Below are 20,677 nucleotides of genomic sequence, written 5' to 3'. Positions count from 1 at the left end.
GATGGAAGTCTATCTGCTATTTTACAGGTCCCAAAACTAGCAATATTTTCATCATCATGGCTATCATACAACTTTTCCATCTGGGCCAATCAGGTTGTTTCAGACAGGAAGTGATCACTGTTCCAAGGGAAGTTGTGCCCGCTATACCCACCGTCTCTTGATTTCATCTAACTTCTCCACAGGCACGAGTACAGCACCGGTCTCAGCCTGGTTGCAGAACGTGTGAAGGATGTTGAGGTGGCTGCTCAACTCAACCATTGAATTCTGGGGGAGAATGCATGATCGTAAAATTATACAAATTTACATGCAGGGGCTGTATGTATCAAGCGTCTTCGATGCTGCACTGATCTTCAATGTAGTCAATGTAGTCAATTTCAAACAAGTATAGTTTAATTTACCGGGAACAACATTCTTTAGACAGTTTTGAAGAGATAGAGCAAAGAGAGCCCATCTTTGCCATTATCACTTCTGTGACAGCGTGGGGAGTGCCACTGAGGGATACCCTATCTCCATTTGAAAGTAGTCAATTCTTTCTTCTCCAACTTCTATAATTTCTTGGCAGTTTGTAAACTACCAGAAAAGCTGCATACCATTGTGCTAGAGTGTGAAAGGTCTGAACAGACAAAGCTACATTTGATGATTTACTGCCCCCTACTGTGCTGAAATGTTAGATCAGGAGTATAATTTATTGGCTGATCCCTCCTCCTGACCTGGATATAATTCTGGGATCACTCCCTTAACCCATAGGAAGTCCCACCCAGTTGGCTACATTAAAATGGTGAAAGCCTCCAATTGCGCTGCCCATGCTGAAACAAGCTTTGTAGAAAGACCTCTATCTTTCTCTATGATATCTCTATGAGAGAGAAGGAAAAGGAAAGAGACCTTGAGTTTTTCCTGTTTGACTCTAGCTTCTTTGGCAGCACAGGCGTGGTCCTGAGCATTTCCTCCCTCTTCAGATAGTACTGCCTCCATACGGTGAAGCCATGCCCCGACAAAGTCCATTGGCGCAGGGAGATACGTATCCAGCTCAGCCTTACACTGTCGCAGCTATAGGAGAGCACAAATACACAAACACAAACACACACACAGGAATTAGAAGAGCAGGTGGTCATGTGTACAAAAAAATATGCAGTGCCTGCATACCTCTTGACTTTTCCACATTATGTTGTGTTACAGCCTGAATTCAAAATGTATTAAATTGAAAAATGTCTCAACCATCTAAACACAATATACCCCATAATGACAATGTGAAAACATGTTTTTAGAAATTGGCGCAAATGTATTGAAAATGAAATACAGAAATATAGAATTTACAATATCTCAAGTATTCAGACCTCGGAATAGAGTTAGAATCATCTTTGGCAGCGATTACAGCTGTGAGTCTTTCTGGGTACGTCTCTAAGAGCTTTGCACACCTGAATTGTACAATATTTGCACATTATTCTTCTTCAATTATTGCTCAGTCAAACTGGTTGTTTATCATTGCTTGACAGCTTTTTGTCATCTTGGTAAGCAAGTCAAGTGTATATTTTGCCTTGTGTTTTAGGTTATTGACCTGCTGGAAGGTACATTTGTCTAGGATTTTGCTTGGCTCTATTCTGTTTCTTTTATCCTAAAAAACTCCTTAGTCCTTGCCGATGACAAGCATACCCATAACATGATGGAGCCGCCACCATGCTTGAAAGTATGAAGAGTGATACTCAGTAATGTGTTGTGTTGGATTTGACCACAAATATAACGCTATGTATTCAGGACATTAAGTTCTTATTTTTGCCACATTTTTTGCAGTTTTACTTTAGTTCCTTATTGCAAATAGGATGTTTTGGAATGTTTATCTTCTGTACAGGTTTTCTTCTTTTCATTCTGTCATTTAGATTAGTATTGTGAGTAACTACAATGTTGTTGATCCATCCTAAGTTTTCTCCTATCACAGCCATTAAACTCTGTAACTGTTTTAAATTCATAATTCATTCATTAAATGTTCATTTTTTATTAATTTGTACAAATTTATAAAAACATAATTCCACTTTGACATTATGGGGTATTGTGTGACACAGTGACACTAAATCTCAATTTAATCCATTTAAAATTCAGGCTGTAACGGGTGTGAATACTTTCTGAAGGCACAAAATATAAATAGAATATCTAATGGTATTACAGGGGCAACTTCTACACACTCCCAATGGTGACTGTGGTGAGGCAATTGGTTGCCCTTTTTAATTATATTGACTTGGAATTTCAGTTTACTTCCTGAATATCTCTCACCTTCTCTTCCATGCAGTCCCAGGCTGCTCTTAGGGCACGTTGCTCCTCGCTGGGCTCCGGGCAGCGTCGCATGGCTCCCAACAGGGGCATCACTGGCCGTCGCTGCTCACTGAAGGAGACCGCAAATGCCTGGAATGCCTGAAGTCCACATAGACATCCCATAGGAAAACATTATGTACAATATATGAGACAGAGTCTAGCAGATCGGCTTTAGCTCAGTTGGCTAATGCAGTCACGTGAAGGACTCGGATTCAACATTTGGTTGGCCACACAATGGTCATACAGACGTGAACCGTACTGTGCTGGCTTTCACTTTGTCTATTTCAGCAGTTTCAGCACAGCTCAGGTTAATAAAAGTGAGCTGAGCTGGCCTGACATTTCAGTCAAGTTTTCAAGATGAAGCACTTTCAGAAGAGCATAAACTGGGATGATGCATTTTGTAGTGAAAGTGCTCCATCTTGAAAACTTGACTGCTGAAAAATTGGGACTGTAATAACAGTGGATTAATCGACAAAAGACTAATTGAGTGAACTATCGCTTAAAGTTTGGGACAGCATGATAGTGTGAAAAAGGTCTAACCTGATACCGCTCTGCATAGGCTTTTTTCTCCGTGGAGGCCCACACCTCCAGCAGCTCCTGATAGGCCCGTTGTAGCCAGCAGGTCACCTCCCGGGCCCTTCGATTGGGTGAGGCCTGGGATCATAACATTACAAAAGAAGGCAATATCAATCACTCATTCATGCACAATTCACTCTGTCACTCATTTTTACTTAGTCTCCCATTGACATCATTGCAATGTGATAGGTGGAAGTTTGAAAATCCAACATAAGGGGTAAATCCTATCAAACCTGCTATAATAATGTTTAGGTAGTTTTGTGCTGCCAAATAAGTGCATGCACAGTGTACCTGGTGCAGGGGAGAGACAGCGATGGCAGGGGTGAAGTGAGAGGGCAGATTGATAGGAGAAAGGCAGGGGGGCTGGGCCTGGGTGAACAGCTGCACCACCCCACCAACAAGAGGAGAGAAGAAGAGGAGGAAAATGAAAAGGAGGAGGAGGAAGAAGAAATGAGAGAAACATTACAGTGCAGGAATCTGGATGGACCAGGGGAGAATGACAGCCCCCTCTCATTGAAGCCACGAAAGTTCAAGGCCGACTGTGGTACTGCAGGCATTGTTTTTAGAAAACAGGATCCCCCATTGTAGTAACCGAAAAAAATCTTTGTTGGCAATCTTCATGTAAATAAATAAAAATTGGACGACAATCATGGCACCAATAATTGCCCCCAATACAACAGATGTATGTCCTTGAACTAATTATTTTAAAAATCAACCTACAGAAAAAATAGATAATAATATAGTTTGTAATGGCAGCTTTAGTAGCCTGGTCGACCTTCAACTTGAGTTACCCAATGAGAGGGGGCAGCACTGAGCTAGCCAGCACCGTCACTTGAGTATCTCTTCTCTGTCCTCTCTCGCCTCCTTTTTAAAAATCTATTTAGTTCCTCCACATTGAAATGAATGGTGGCCAACTTCAAAATAGGCTGCTGTGATTGATTTTACACAAAATCTATGATGAGTCTATGACATTTCAATTGAGTTCCTCCACATTGAAATGAATGGTGGCCAACTTCAAAATAGGCTGCTGTGGCCTCCCGGGTGGCGCAGTGGTCTAAGGCACTACATCGCAGTGCAAGCTGTGCCACCAGAGACCCAACCGGCCACGACCGGGAGGTCCATGGGGCGACGCACAGTTGGCTTAGCATCGTCCGGGTTAGGGAGAGTTTGGCCGGTAGGGATATCCTTGATCCTAAATCTATGATGAAGGTCCATCCATGTAGAGTCATCATAGATTTTATTTAACTAGGCAAGTCAGTTAAGAACACATTCTTATTTTCAATGACGGCCTAGGAACGGTGGGTTAACTGCCTTGTTCAGGGGCAGAACGACAGATTTTTACCTTGTCAGGTCGGGGATTCAATCTTGCAACCTTATGGTTAACTAGTCCAATGCTCTAACCACCTGCTTTACATTGCACTACACGAGGAGCCTGCTTGTTACACAAATGCAGTAAGTAGCCAAGGTAAGTTGCTAACTAGCATTAAACTTATCTTTAAAAAAACAATCAATCAATCAATCACTAGTTAACTACACATGGTTGATTATATTACTAGTTTATCCTTCGTGTCCTGCGTTGCATATAATCGATGCAGTGCGCATTCGCGAAAAAGGACTGTCGTTGCTCCAACGTGTACCTAACCATAAACATCAATGCCTTTCTTAAAATCAATACACAAGTATATATTTTTAAACCTGCATATTTAGTTAATATTTCCTGATAACTCAGGAAAATGTGTCACTTCTCTTGCAACAGAGTCAGTGTATATGCAGCAGTTTGGGCCGCCTGGCTCGTTGCGAGTGTGAAGACTATTTCTTCCTAACAAAGGAATCCAACTTCGCCAAACGGGGGATGATTTAACAAAAGTGCATTTGTGAAAAAAGCACAATCGTTGCACGACTGTATCTAACCATAAACATCAATGTCTTTCTTAAAATCAATACACAGAAGTATATATTTTTAAACCTGCATATTTAGCAAAAAGAAATCCAGGTTAGCAGGCAATATTAACCAAGTGAAATTGTGTCACTTCTCTTGCGTTCATTGCACACAGAGTCAGGGTATATGCAACAGTTTGGGCAGCCTGGCTCGTTGCGAACTAATTTGCCAGAATTTTACATAATTTTGACATGACATTGAAGGTTGTGCAATGTAACAGGAATATTTAGACTAATGGATGCCACACCTTTGATACAATACGGAACGGTTCCGTATTTCACTGAAAGAATAAACGTTTTGTTTTCGAGATGATAGTTTCCGGATTCGACCATATTAATGACCTAAGGCTCGTATTTCTGTGTGTTATTATGTTATAATTAAGTCTAGGATTTGATAGAGCAGTCTGACTGAGCGATGGTAGGCACCAGCAGGCTCGTAAGCATTCATTCAAACAGCACTTTTGTGCATTTTGCAGCATAAAAGTGCTTTTGTGCGCTCTGAGACTTGGAGTGGTTGTTCCCCTTGCTCTGCATGGGTAACGCTGCTTCGAGGGTGGCTGTTGTCGATGTGTTCCTGGTTCGAGCCCAGGTAGGAGCGAGGAGAGGGATGGAAGCTATAATGTTACACTGGCAATACTAAAGTGCCTATAAGAACATCCAATAGTAAAAGGTTAATGAAATAATAGCAGCACTGTAGAAACTATTACACTCAACGGAACGACTTGATTAGTGTAGTGTCAACAACGCAGCCACTGCCAGCTAGCCTACAAAGTAAACAACGCAGCCACTGCCAGCTAGCCTACTTCAGCAGTACTGTATCATTTTAATTCATTTTAGTCAATAAGATTCTTGCTACGTAAGCTTAACTTTCTGAACATTCGAGACGTGTAGTCCACTTGTCATTCCAATCTCCTTTGCATTAGCGTAGCCTCTTCTGTAGCCTGTCAACTATGTGTCTGTCTATCCCTGTTCTCTCCTCTCTGCACAGACCATACAAACGCTCCACACCGCGTGGCCGCGGCCACCCTAATCTGGTGTTCCCAGCGCGCACGACCCACGTGGAGTTCCAGGTCTCCGGTAGCCTCTGGAACTGCCGATCTGCGGCCAACAAGGCAGAGTTCATCTCAGCCTATGCCTCCCTCCAGTCCCTCGACTTCTTGGCACTGACGGAAACATGGATCACCACAGATAACACTGCTACTCCCACTGCTCTCTCTTCGTCCGCCCACGTGTTCTCGCACACCCCGAGAGCTTCTGGTCAGCGGGGTGGTGGCACCGGGATCCTCATCTCTCCCAAGTGGTCATTCTCTCTTTCTCCCCTTACCCATCTGTCTATCGCCTCCTTTGAATTCCATGCTGTCACAGTTACCAGCCCTTTCAAGCTTAACATCCTTATCATTTATCGCCCTCCAGGTTCCCTCGGAGAGTTCATCAATGAGCTTGATGCCTTGATAAGCTTCTTTCCTGAGGACGGCTCACCTCTCACAGTTCTGGGCGACTTTAACCTCCCCACGTCTACCTTTGACTCATTCCTCTCTGCCTCCTTCTTTCAACTCCTCTCCTCTTTTGACCTCACCCTCTCACCTTCCCCCCCTACTCACAAGGCAGGCAATACGCTCGACCTCATCTTTACTAGATGCTGTTCTTCCACTAACCTCATTGCAACTCCCCTCCAAGTCTCCGACCACTACTTTGTATCCTTTTCCCTCTCGCTCTCATCCAACACTTCCCACACTGCCCCTACTCGGATGGTATTGCGCCGTCCCAACCTTCGCTCTCTCTCCCCCGCTACTCTCTCCTCTTCCATCCTATCATCTCTTCCCTCTGCTCAAACCTTCTCCAACCCATCTCCTGATTCTGCCTCCTCAACCCTCCTCTCCTCCCTTTCTGCATCCTTTGACTCTCTATGTCCCCTATCCTCCAGGCCGGCTCGGTCCTCCCCTCCCGCTCCGTGGCTCGACGACTCATTGCGAGCTCACAGAACAGGGCTCCGGGCAGCCGAGCGGAAATGGAGGAAAACTCGCCTCCCTGCGGACCTGCCATCCTTTCACTCCCTCCTCTCTACATTTTCCTCCTCTGTCTCTGCTGCTAAAGCCACTTTCTACCACTCTAAATTCCAAGCATCTGCCTCTAACCCTAGGAAGTTCTTTGCCACCTTCTCCTCCCTCCTGAATCCTCCCCCCCCTTCCTCCCTCTCTGCAGATGACTTCGTCAACCATTTTGAAAAGAAGGTCGACGACATCCGATCCTCGTTTGCTAAGTCAAACGACACCGCTGGTTCTGCTCACACTGCCCTACCCTGTGCTCTGACCTCTTTCTCCCCTCTCTCTCCAGATGAAATCTCGCGTCTTGTGACGGCCGGCCGCCCAACAACCTGCCCGCTTGACCCTATCCCCTCCTCTCTTCTCCAGACCATTTCCGGAGACCTTCTCCCTTACCTCACCTCGCTCATCAACTCATCCCTGACCGCTGGCTACGTCCCTTCCGTCTTCAAGAGAGCGAGAGTTGCGCCCCTTCTGAAAAAACCTACACTCGATCCCTCCGATGTCAACAGCTACAGACCAGTATCCCTTCTTTCTTTTCTCTCCAAAACTCTTGAACGTGCCGTCCTTGGCCAGCTCTCCCGCTATTTCTCTCAGAATGACCTTCTTGATCCAAATCAGTCAGGTTTCAAGACTAGTCATTCAACTGAGACTGCTCTTCTCTGTATCACGGAGGCGCTCCGCACTGCTAAAGCTAACTCTCTCTCCTCTGCTCTCATCCTTCTAGATCTATCGGCTGCCTTCGATACTGTGAACCATCAGATCCTCCTCTCCACCCTCTCCGAGTTGGGCATCTCCGGCGCGGCCCACGCTTGGATTGCGTCCTACCTGACAGGTCGCTCCTACCAGGTGGTGTGGCGAGAATCTGTCTCCTCACCACGCGCTCTCACCACTGGTGTCCCCCAGGGCTCTGTTCTAGGCCCTCTCCTATTCTCACTATACACCAAGTCACTTGGCTCTGTCATAACCTCACATGGTCTCTCCTATCATTGCTATGCAGACGACACACAATTAATCTTCTCCTTTCCCCCTTCTGATGACCAGGTGGCGAATCGCATCTCTGCATGTCTGGCAGACATATCAGTGTGGATGACGGATCACCACCTCAAGCTGAACCTCGGCAAGACGGAGCTGCTCTTCCTCCCGGGGAAGGACTGCCCGTTCCATGATCTCGCCATCACGGTTGACAACTCCATTGTGTCCTCCTCCCAGAGCGCTAAGAACCTTGGCGTGATCCTGGACAACACCCTGTCGTTCTCAACTAACATCAAGGCGGTGGCCCGTTCCTGTAGGTTCATGCAGAGTACGACCCTGCCTCACACAGGAAGCGGCACAGGTCCTAATCCAGGCACTTGCCATCTCCCGTCTGGATTACTGCAACTCGCTGTTGGCTGGGCTCCCTGCCAGTGCCATTAAACCCCTACAGCTCATCCAGAACGCCGCAGCCCGTCTGGTGTTCAACCTTCCCAAGTTCTCTCACATCACCCCACTCCTCCGCTCTCTCCACTGGCTTCCAGTTGAAGCTCGCATCCGCTACAAGACCATGGTGCTTGCCTACGGAGCTGTGAGGGGAACGGCACCTCAGTACCTCCAGGCTCTGATCAGGCCCTACACCCAAACAAGGGCACTGCGTTCATCCACCTCTGGCCTGCTCGCCTCCCTACCACTGAGGAAATACAGTTCCCGCTCAGCCCAGTCAAAACTGTTCGCTGCTCTGGCCCCCCAATGGTGGAACAAACTCCCTCACGACGCCAGGACAGCGGAGTCAATCACCACCTTCCGGAGACACCTGAAACCCCACCTCTTTAAGGAATACCTAGGATAGGATAAAGTAATCCTTCTCACCCCCTCCCTTAAAAGATTTAGATGCACTATTGTAAAGTGGCTGTTCCACTGGATGTCATAAGGTGAATGCACCAATTTGTAAGTCACTCTGTATAAGAGCGTCTGCTAAATGACTTAAATGTAAATGTAAATGAAATACAAATCGTATAGAGAGAAATAGTCCTATAATTCCTATAACATTTACATTTACATTTAAGTCACTTAGCAGACGCTCTTATCCAGAGCGACTTACAATAACTACAACCTAAAACTTCTTACCTTGGAATATTAAAGACTCATGTTAAAAGGAACCACCAGCTTTCATATGTTCTCATGTTATGAGCAAGGAACTTAAACGTTATCTTTCTTACATGGCACATATTGCATTTTTACTTTCTTCTCCAATACTTTGTTTTTGCATTATTTAAACCAAATAGTTTCATTATTTATTTGAGGCAAAATGTATTTTATTGATGTATTATATTAAGTTAAAATAAGTGTTCATTCAGTATTGTTGTAATTATCATTATTACAAAGAAATGTAAAAAATTGGATCGGATTTTTGGTCCTCCAATAATTGGTATCGGTATTGAAAAATCATAGTCGGTCGACCACTATACTGTATACAGTCCTTGGAACAGACGGACGGATGGAAGGACAGATGGACAGACAAACAGACAGACAGACAGACAGACAATTATGAACCAAAAGAAGATAGATTGACAAGAAAGCAGGAGAATGGGTACATCTCAATAGTCTAACATCCTCTGCTTCAGCTATGCTAATTTAACAACTAAACATAACATAGTTGAAAAGCACAATGCACTATGACTGAAGCATATAATAGGATATTGCTTACAGCAGGCACATTCAAAACTGGACCTCGAAGGCAGTTCAACTGGCTGATTTTCATTATTTCCCTCTAATCAAGGACTGATTTCAACCTGGGACACCAGGTGGGTGCAATTAATTATCAGGTAAAACAGAAAAACAGCACCACTCCGGACCTTCAGGCTCATATTTGCATACCCCTAGCCTACAGTATACTGCAAGTGGGTTGCACAGAGTGGGAAAATGGGAACGTGACCACTGACCTGCAGGTCATCATCGTCGGGTGGTGTGGGGAGGTCATTGGAATACTGCAGGAATTGGGCCACGTAGGTCATGATGGACTTTTCGTCCGGGTTTTTTACGTCAACGTCTAAAATTAAAAGAGACAGAGCCACATTCAATGAAACTCACAGAGTAATGTTTATGTAATGTATAGCATGTAACGTACAGTATATTGTCTTGTTCCTTTGTCAACATCATGGTATCACCTTATCACCTTATCTCCTCTCCTTTAATTTTTTTTTAAAAGGAGTTCCGAGATCGGGAAAAAAATATCTAGACCGGGCACAGAGAAGAAGGGCACCGACAGGGTTGGTTGATTTGAGACTCGAACCCCCGTCGCCAGGGGGTATGCATCGTCCGGTATCAGTAGTATTACAGTTCAACCAGACTCCGGCACTATACCAAGTTTTCTTGTTTTATTTCATATGGACTGGTCCTCACCCTGGGGCTCCAGCAGACGGGGGATGTGTAGCTCCTGCTCAGCCAGACGGAAGGCCTCCTCCAAGTTCTGCTGGTTGCTTCTAGACTGGGCCTGAGTTAAGTCCACCAGGTCTGGTCTCAGAGAACACAGGATGCCCAGGAATGCCATCCCACTGCGCCAGCTGCATTTAAAGTCCTTGACACTGAGGGAGCAGTCAGCTCTGGCAGAACAGAAGTAGGATTGGAGAGAGAGAGAGACAATAATAAATAAATAAATAAATAAATAAATAAATAAATAAATAAATAAATAAATAAAGAGAAAAAAAACTAATAAATCATGCATGGTGGTGTTTGTGTGTTTCTGTTTATGTCAGTGTCTGTTGTACAAATGCATGCAAGTGGAACCCACCTTTGGCACTGGTCTCGAACCCACATCAGCAGGGCCTTCTTTGCCGAGACGCGGAAGCGGGTGTGGAGGGGCGAAGCTCGCCCGCGAGGGGCAGGACTACCCGGGGTTGGGCTTCCCAGGGCAGGGCTACTGGAGCGAGAGTCCAGACTGGCCAGGGAGTCCAGGGAAGAGTGGCGTGAGCTGAAAGACAGTGTGCTGGCCAGCTCCTCAATCTGGGACACAAAGAAGATAGCGACTGAATATTGGGGAACACTGGTTTGCATTGGAAGAGAGTACTTTTCCTCAAAATAAAGTAGTTTACATTGTATTTTTATAGCCAATCTCTAACAGTGTTCGTTTTTTTTCTAGGTTTTTATTCCAGGCCACTGTGCTTCTGCTTCTCCTTGCTCTTTGGGATCTAGGTCAGGTTAATGTGAACACACTTGTGCCGGATGTAAAAAGGGCTTTATAAACACATTTTATAAACCAGGGTCATTCATCTGGCACTACTAATCAGACCACCTTGAATGTACTGTCATATTTCAATTTCAAAATGACATATAGCCACCCCACACTACCTCCCTGGAGTCTCTAAACAAAAAATCCTCCCTCTTCTGTCCTTCTCTATAGAACCAAACTGACTGAGAACACTCCTGTAAGCTGTTATATTCAGCATTGTTCCTGAGCAGAAATTAAATGCAAAGTCTATTTCCCAGGGTTCATCTACACTACATGAATGGAGCGTCTCTTGTACTTTGAGGCCATTGAAGCCATAGGTGTGGTTAAAGAGACAGAACACATCAATGACAAAGGGTGTGTTCTGTAATGTAATACCGTATTATCTAGCCATTATATCCCTGATATCAAAAACAACATGGTCAGAAAATAAGGGTTTTGCGGGAACTCACGTTACAGGATGTTTCATTTTTGAAATATTTATAAAAATGCCAAACTAAATTTTCACTTTTTTCATGTGAATGAAGCTTTTGTGCTGATCACCACACAGTACAATCACTGGTCTCTGGACATTTCTTAAGTCATCTATAAACGATATATAGTTGAAATGCCAGACAATATAGCATGAATAGCCATGCCAATGTACAGTAGTCAGTCCACTGTCATATTATGTTGAGCAATAAGATTTATAATATCATTGCATCCACATTTAAACTAACTATTGAATGCACAGTGCAAAACATTGCTCGTGTGCAACATTATATTGGTTATCTTTGAATGTGAGAATTCTTCAACAAAGGCCTTTTCACAACACTGAGCTGAGCCAAATCAAGCTGACCTGTCGTGCGCTGGCCTAGTTACGCATCCACCACAGTTGCTGGAAAAGTGCTGGAAAGGACCATGTGAAAAGAAAATATCCAAGCCAGCACAGAACAGTTTGGTTCGGCATGAGGGTATGGCCACACAGAGATTTTCTTGTCCAACAAATTACAAATTGCAAATTGAGCAAATAGTTTTTCAAAGGGGGTCATCCGTTGACGGATAATGGACAACAGAGATTATTGTCTGTCTGCTGTTGTGTGTATGCAACTAGTCCAAAAAAAGTTGACAGACAGACAGAAACTGAATATGATGAATGCATGTTTTTTCTACATCTCTGTTTGGCTTCAGCCTGATAAGTGTGAAAAGAGTGTGTCATGGGCTAAACTGTGCAGACACCCACGTGACAGTGGAGGATGATGGTCCATATAAGGCCCAGGATGATGGAGGGGCGTCCCTCGATGATGTCTGGGATGTTGATGTTCACCAGTTTAACCTGGGTTTGGGTTAACAGAGGTATGTTATTAGAACAAGCCAACCCCTGACACACCATTTTACATGTACATTTGAGTCATTTAGCAGAGCAAAGTCAGAGCTAGTAAGCGGGAAAAGAGTCAAGTGCAAGTGTTAATTCACGAAAGGCACTTACATTATTTTGCTTAAATATGAATGATTGTTTCTTGTTGCGATTGCTATATGCTTTCTCCGATCAAAAAACTAAGAAAATATAAAATGGGGCCTCCCGGGTGGCGCAGTGGTTAAGGGCGCTGTACTGCAGCGCCAGCTGTGCCACCTGTCGTAACCGGCCGTGACCGGGAGGTCCGTGGGGAGACCGTTGGCCGTTAGGGATATCCTTGTCTCATCGCGCACCAGCGACTCCTGTGGCGGGCCGGGCGCAGTGCACGCTAACCAAGGTTGCCAGGTGCACAGTGTTTCTTCCGACACATTGGTGCAGCTGGCTTACGGGTTGGATGCGCGCTGTGTTAAGAAGCAGTGCGGCTTGGTTGTGTTGTGTATCGGAGGACGCATGACTTTCAACCTTCGTCTCTCCCGAGCCCGTACGGGAGTTGTAGCGATGAGACAAGATAGTAGCTACTAACAATTGGATACCAAGAAATTGGGGTAAAAAAACATCTAATGTATTATTGTATTTATAAAATGTATCATTCATTTGGCATAATTTTTCTGCCTAATCAGATTCTTCTCACACTCATACATCCGCTCTTACCGATTTCTTCTTGAGGAAGTCCAAGGCCGTCTGAATGTTACCCCTGTGCTGGAAAAACCCGTGGCCCCTCTCCCGTTTCTGTGGGGGAAACAAAAAAAATCAACATGTTCCCTGAATCCCAAAACAACCTGTAGCCCCGACCCTGAGTGAATCAGTCCCGAATTAGAGGGAAAGATCGGTTGCGTTCCAGGCCAAATACATTGCAGTCGTGCAACGTGGATCAACAAATGATTGCATACCAGTTCATCTACTACACAGTCAGGCACCGATTGTTATATTATATGATATGGTTTGCTGATATCACCTATCCCGGAAGGGTAAGTGCAGTATAACTGCAGTATGTTTCAGATACTAAGTCCAAAATGACATTTTACTGCTGTAATTTTTCAGTGTAACTGCTGTTATTAGAGTGCAGTATAACTGCAGTTCAACTGCAGTACACTGCAGTTATTCTGAAATTACTGCGTCCAAAATACCACAGTCGACTGCAGTTAGTGCACTTTTAAAACTGCCTTTTTTAGTAAGGGTGAGATCTGGCAGGCGACTGCAACATTGTCAGCCTGGAACTCAAGACAATAATATATTCAATTTAGCAGACACTTTCATCCAAAGCAACTTAGCCATGAGTGAATACATTTCAATATGGGTGGCCCCAGTGGGAATCAAACCCACAATCATGGTGTTTCAATTGCTATGATCTACCAACTGAGCCATACAGGGCCAGTGGAAGTCAGTAGTGCTACAGCCTCTCAGGACTGTTACTGGATGTCCCTTGTGGTGTAAGGGCTACCTTCTTGTCCACTTTACCATGTACGATGACTTCATGAATTGTACTGTAAGCTGCCAGGTCTCCCTCGAAAAAAGGGATCCCTTATTTCAAGGTTATATTTATAAAATGTATTAATAAAATAATACAAATCTGCTATCACTGTATTTTGGATAGTCCAAATACTGTCAATGGTTTGTAGATGTTCAACTGTCTTTTCAACTAACTATCCACTAACTAGGAATGTGCTTCTTTCCCTTTCAAGATGATTTGATATATATATATATAGTTCCATGGGCTCCGACACGATACAGGAATGATACATTTCAGTTTGAAAGGATTTGATGCGATATGGTCGCTGCCCATATTGTTGCATAATGCAGAAATTACACGAGAGTTCAGGAGCCTTGCTTTAAGAAAGTTACTATTTTCACTGTAGTGTCCAAAACATCTTTCAAGCTGTCAGGCATTCCCTTGACAGCAAGAGCCTCTCCGTGGATGCTGCAGTGTACCCAAGTGGCCTACCACTCCACTATGTCTCCCTGTCATGGCTTTTGCGCTATCAGTACAGATACCAACACATCTTGACCGCCAAAGTCCATTTGATGTCACAAAGCTGTCCAGTACTTTAAAAATATCCTCTCATGTTGTCCTGGTTTCCATTGACCCCCCATAAACGTAACGGACATATACCAGGAGCTGTGCCAGGCCCACCAGGTCTGTTGACTCATCCGCTGTAAAGCATATAAATCACTAGCTTGTATTTGAAGCAGTAATTGTTTCAAAACATCTCCTGCCATGTCGCTGATGCGTCGTGAAACAGCGTTGTTTGATGAAGGCATTGTCTGTGTATTTTTTGGGCCTTTTCCCCCAGCATTGTCCCAGCCATATCCACGGCAGCAGGAAGAATTAAGTCCTCCACAATAGTATGGGGTTTGCCTGTCCTAGCCACTCGGTAGCTCACCATATAAAGACGCTTCTAGACCTTTCTTATTAATGGCATCTGATGGTTTTATACGTCTTAATATTCAAATGCCGTCTTTATTCTCACTCAAAAAAAAATTCAAATTGTCATGTTTCGTTTCTAAATGTCTGCGCAAGAGTGAAGGTTTCCCGCGCGAGAAAAACGGTTAATATGATTGGATGTTAATCATTTGACTAGGCTACCTGTATTTGACATGTGTTGTTATTTCACTGAACGTTGGTTAAATGGTAGTGAAACAAGGCTACTCATGCGAGAAAATAACCTCACCCAAATGTATTGTTGTGAAAAAAAATGTACTGTTTGAAAATGTGAAGAAAGAATTACCTAGCCAATTACATTGGTTGTCACTCACTAATAAAGCCTCATATTGCACAAGCCATTTAACAAACATTTGAATGCTGAAGGTGACGTGCAGATGTGCCAGATCAGGAATAGGCCTACCTCTCATTGGTCAGCGCAAGCAATTGTACTAGGCTACTGATATTGCCTAGGGTTGTTTGATCTGCAAAATAACATGTCAATCAATGACTGTCAACATAATTACACGCTTAGTTCGACACTGAAGAAGAGGACACAGTTGTCACAAAAGAAGAGAGGTATTTTCGGAGGGTAGAAAGAAAGTAATTTTAGCAAAGAATGTTACTGAACCAGCCAATTATAATGTTTGAATCTATTTTCTGATCGATGCATGCTACATTTGGATCGGTTTGGGGTCCCGCAGAGAGATGCACTCGTATCTTAAACATTTGAAACGAGCACCGATGGGTATTGGTGAATCGTTACATCCCTACCACTAACCCCAACCTTAACCCTAAGCCTGACCCCTATCCTAACCCTAAACTTTACCCTTTCATGGGGGGTCACTCACCATGCGCTGGCCGCTCATCACCTCGAGCAGGTCAAGGAGGCGAGCGCCATCTCTAAGGTCAGAGAACAGGTCCAGCACTGTTGTGGGAGGGCTCCTCTGGGACAACACAAAGAACAACATCTCTATTATAATCCATGAGGTACTGTAACTCATATGATGACTTGGGTGGATAGACAACTTCATGATCATTGTTAGCTAGGCTCAGATTGGCTGATCCGAAATATTACAAGAGATGCTGAAAACCCACTACCTCTTCATGCTATTCAAACTTTTTATAAACACATCAATGAACCTACATGATACCATATTGGAGCAAATTATATTTATTGCACAGTGAAGTGAAGGGGGGGTTTTATTAGAAACTGGTTACTAACGTATTTAGAGCAGTAAAACTAAATATTTTGTCATACTAGTGGTATACAGTCTGATACCATGACTTTCAGCCAATCAGCATTCAGGGCTAGAACCACCCAGTTTATAATTCTATACAAGCTACAGAAAAGTTTAAATCAGTGAAGATGCCTTGAGTATATAGGTCTTGTTACAGAGGTAATAAGATATAATAGATCACAGGTTATCACTTTTATAATGAGAGACTGAAGTAGTTGGAATCTGGTGCTGAGCAACGTGGATGTGGGAGGGGCGGTGGGAAGCGGGGTCGGCTCACCTTACAACCTGCTAGCCTGCTCCACTGCCCAGGCTCTATTAATACTTTAGCCCCCTGTCGTACAACCTCCCCCTTCACTTCACTGTGCAATGAGTCAGCATTTGTCTAGTAGTGCTAATGTCCTAATGAGCCCGTCACAACAGTGAAGGCAAGTCACAGAGCTCCATGCAGTGAGAGATTTAACAACTTCTCCCCAGAGGCGCGACTCGTTCAAAATATATATATATTCTTTTTAAGGAGTTGGGGAAAAGTTATATATATACATACAGTGTCTTGCGAAAGTATTTGGCCCCCTTGAACTTTGCGACCTTTTGCCACATTTCAGGCTTCAAACATAAAGATAGAAAACTGTATTTTTTTGTGAAGAATCAACAACAAGTGGGACACAATCATGAAGTGAAACGACATTTATTGGATATTTCAAACTTTTTTAACAAATCAAAAACGGAAATATTCGGGCGTGCAAAATTATTCAGCCCCCTAAAGTTAATACTTTGTAGCGCCACCTTTTGCTGCGATTACAGCTGTAAGTCGCTTGGGGTGTGTCTCTATCAGTTTTGCACATCGAGAGACTTACATTTTTTCCCATTCCTCTTTGCAAAACAGCTCGAGCTCAGTGAGGTTGGATGGAGAGCATGTGAACAGCAGTTTTCAGTTCTTTCTCCAGATTCTCGATTGGATTCAGGTCTGGACTTTGACGTGGCCATTTTAACACCTGGATATGTTTATTTTTGAACCATTCCATTGTAGATTTTGCTTTATGTTTTGGATCATTGTCTTGTTGGAAGACAAATCTCCGTCCCAGTCTCAGGTCTTTTGCAGACTCCATCATTCTTCCTGAATGGTCCTGTATTTGGCTCCATCCATCTTCCCATCAATTCTAACTATCTTCCCTGTCCCTGCTGAAGAAAAGCAGGCCCAAATCATGATGCTGCCACCACCATGTTTGACAGTGGGGATGGTGTGTGCAGGGTGATGCGCTGTGTTGCTTTAACGCCAAACATAACGTTTTGCATTGTTGCCAAAATGTTCCATTTTGGTTTCATCTGACCAGAGCACCTTCTTTCACATGTTTGGTGTGTCTCCCAGGTGGCTTGTGGCAAACTTTAAACGACACTTTTTATGGATATCTTTAAGAAATGGCTTTCTTCTTGCCACTTCCATAAAGGCCAGATTTGTGCAATATACGACTGATTGTTGTCCTATGGACAGAGTCTCCCACCTCAGCTGTAGATCTCTGCAGTTCATCCAGAGTGATCATGGGCCTCTTGGCTGCATCTCTGATCAGTCTTCTCCTTGTATGAGCTGAAAGTTTAGAGGGACGGCCAGGTCTTGGTAGATTTGCAGTGGTCTGATACTCCTTCCATGTCAATATTATCGCTTGCACAGTGCTCCTTGGGATGTTTAAAGCTTGGGAAATCATTTTGTATCCAAATCCGGCTTTAAACTTCTTCACAACAGTATCTCGGACCTGCCTGGTGTGTTCCTTGTTCTTCATGATGCTCTCTGCGCTTTTAACGGACCTCTGAGACTATCACAGTGCAGGTGCATTTATACGGAGACTTGATTACACACAGGTGGATTGTATTTATCATCATTAGTCATTTAGGTCAACATTGGATCATTCAGAGATCCTCACTGAACTTCTGGAGAGAGTTTGCTGCACTGAAAGTAAAGGGGCTGAATAATTTTGCACGCCCAATTTTTCAGTTTTTGATTTGTTAAAAAAGTTTGAAATATCCAATAAATGTCCTTCCACTTCATGATTGTGTCCCACTTGTTGTTGATTCTTCACAAAGAAATACAGTTTTCTATCTTTATGTTTGAAGCCTGAAATGTGGCAAAAGGTCGCAAAGTTCAAGGGGGCCGAATACTTTCGCAAGGCACTGTATGTTTTGTATATATACTTTATATATTTCTGTGTGGGGGGGGTTTATGTATTTATTAAGATAGGACAGTGAAGAGGAAACAGGAAAGATGGGAGATATTGTGAGTCAAAGGGGCAGTGGGTCGGATTCAAACCCTTCTCTGATATACATGTTTGCCAGAGTCTGGGATACTAAGCTCAGGACCACACAGGCCACATTCCTCATGTTTTTAACCTGAAAACATCAGAGTGATGGAAGCTTTTGACAGTAATGACAGCTGATTTCAGTTGTTAGTAACCGATCTGACAAGAAGTGTCTTTGTAGTCTCATGACAGTAACAATTATCTACAGAAGCTTATTAAGTTGGCTTTGTGCCAAACCGTGGCTGTCTCCTGTGCATCTTGCATGCTGGCCTCACAGAATGGTAATAAAGTTCTAGAATATGACACTCATAACAGCATCATGTAGAGACTATACGAGGGATGTTTTACGAGTGGTGCTACCGGTTAAGTTTGGACAGGGCATTGCAGATGAGAGTGGTGAGGTTATCCATCTTAAAATAGCATTGCAAATGAGAGTGGTGAGGTTATCCCTCTTAAAATAGCATGTTTCAGTTGAAAAGTGTCTCATGTAAAGTCCAATGGAAGGGAAAGCTGTGTCGATTTCTCTCCAGATATCTGAGTCTCTCTTCTCTCTTCTTACTTCTTATGTTCATTACTTAAACCTATACAAGTTATATCTGTCCAGGTAACAATATACAGTTGAAGTCGGAAGTTTACATACACTTAGGTTGAAGTCATTAAAACTCGTTTTTCAACCACTCCACAAATTTCTTGTTAACAAACTATAGTTTTGACAAGTCAGTTAGGACATCTACTTTGTGTATGACACAAGTAATTTTTCCAACAATTCTTTACAGACAGATTATTTCACTTATAATAAATTGTATCACAACTCCATTGGGTCAGAAGTTTACAAACACTAAGTTGACTGTGCCTTTAAACAGCTTGGGAAATGATGTCATGGCTTTTGAAGCTTCCGATAGGTGCATTTACATAATTTGAGTCAACTGGAGGTGTACCTGTGGATGTATATCAAGGCCTACCTTCAAACTCAGTGCCTCTTTGCTTGACATCATGGGAAAATCAAAAGAAATCAGCCAATACCTCAGAAAAAAAAGTTAAACCTCCACAAGTCTGGTTCATCCTTGGGAGAAATTTCCAAACGCCTGAAGGTACCACGTTCATCTGTACAAACAGTAGTATTTAAGTATAAACACCATGGTACCACGCAGCCGTCATACCGCTCAGGAAGGAGACACGTTCTGTCTCCTCGTGATGAACGTAATTTGGTGTGAAAAGTGCAAACCAATCCCAGAACAACAGCAAAGGACCTTGTGAAGATGCTGGAGGAAGCAGGTACAAAAGTATCTATATCCACAGTAAAACAAGTCCTATATGAACATAATCTGAAAGGCCACTCAGCAAGGAAGAAGACACTGCTCCAAAACAACCATAAAAAAAGACAGACTACGGTTTGCAACTGCATATAGGGACAAGGATCGTACATTTTGGAGAAAAGTCGTCTTGTCTGATGAAACAAAAATAGAACCGCTTGGCCATAATGACCATCGTTATGTTTGGAGGAAAAAGGGAGAGGCTTGCAACCCAAAGAACACCATCCGAACTGTAAGCACGGGGGTGGCAGCATCATGTTGTGGGGGTTGCTTTGCTGCAGGAGGGACTGGTGTACTTCACAAAATAGATTGCATCATGAGGATAGAAAATGATGTGGATATATTGAAGCAACAATCTCAAGACATCAGTCAGGCAGGAAGTTAAAGCTTGGTCGCAAATGGGTCTTCCGAATGGACAATGACTCCAAGCATACTTCCAAAGTTGTGGCAAAATGACTTAAGGACAACAAAGTCAAGGTATTGGAGTGGCCATAACAAAGCCCTGACCTCAACCCTATATAAAATTTGTGGGCAGAACTGAAAAAGTGTGTGCGAGCAAGGAGGCCTACAAACCTGACTTAGTTATACCAGCTCTGTCAGGAGGAATGGGCCAAAAGTCACCCAACTTATTGTGGAAGGCTACCCGAAACATTTGACCCAAGTTAAACAATTCAAATGAAATGCTACCAAATACTAATTGAGTGAATGTACACTTCGGACCCACTGGGAATGTGATGAAAGAAGTAGCTGAAATAAATAATTCTCTCTGCTATTATTCTGACATTTCACATTCTTAAAATAAAGTGGTGATCTAAAACAGGGATTTTTTTACAAGGATTAAATGTCAGGAATTGTGAAAAACTAAGTTTAAATGTATTTGGCTAAGGTGTATGTAAAGTTCAGACTTCAATTGCATGTGATGTAATGTTGCTATACAGTTTAGACTGATGTTGCCTGAC

At 43.4% G+C, this 20,677-nt stretch overlaps 1 protein-coding gene across 7 annotated transcripts in view; it reads right to left on the bottom strand.

The window, feature by feature from the left end:
- Positions 1-20,677, bottom strand: part of LOC123990855 (nesprin-2-like) — a 253,676-nt gene that overhangs the window by 203,958 nt on the left and 29,041 nt on the right. For 6 of the 7 annotated variants that reach the window (XM_046291782.1, XM_046291785.1, XM_046291783.1 and 3 more), the window contains 11 exons: positions 15,728-15,823; positions 13,109-13,186; positions 12,284-12,376; positions 10,627-10,838; positions 10,239-10,438; positions 9,779-9,885; positions 3,172-3,261; positions 2,845-2,958; positions 2,266-2,403; positions 883-1,047; positions 152-264 (listed from right to left, as the gene is read on the bottom strand). In XM_046291782.1, coding sequence (XP_046147738.1) covers positions 152-264; positions 883-1,047; positions 2,266-2,403; positions 2,845-2,958; positions 3,172-3,261; positions 9,779-9,885; positions 10,239-10,438; positions 10,627-10,838; positions 12,284-12,376; positions 13,109-13,186; positions 15,728-15,823 — 1,406 coding nt within the window. The remainder of the gene's footprint in view (positions 1-151; positions 265-882; positions 1,048-2,265; positions 2,404-2,844; positions 2,959-3,171; positions 3,262-9,778; positions 9,886-10,238; positions 10,439-10,626; positions 10,839-12,283; positions 12,377-13,108; positions 13,187-15,727; positions 15,824-20,677) is intronic. The other variant, XM_046291786.1, reaches the window with a different exon arrangement.

This window comes from Oncorhynchus gorbuscha, linkage group LG12 (genome assembly GCF_021184085.1).
Source record: "Oncorhynchus gorbuscha isolate QuinsamMale2020 ecotype Even-year linkage group LG12, OgorEven_v1.0, whole genome shotgun sequence".
NCBI lineage: Eukaryota > Metazoa > Chordata > Actinopteri > Salmoniformes > Salmonidae > Oncorhynchus > Oncorhynchus gorbuscha.
Note: the sequence above shows the minus strand (reverse complement) of the source record. Positions and strands in the feature narration are given on the sequence as shown.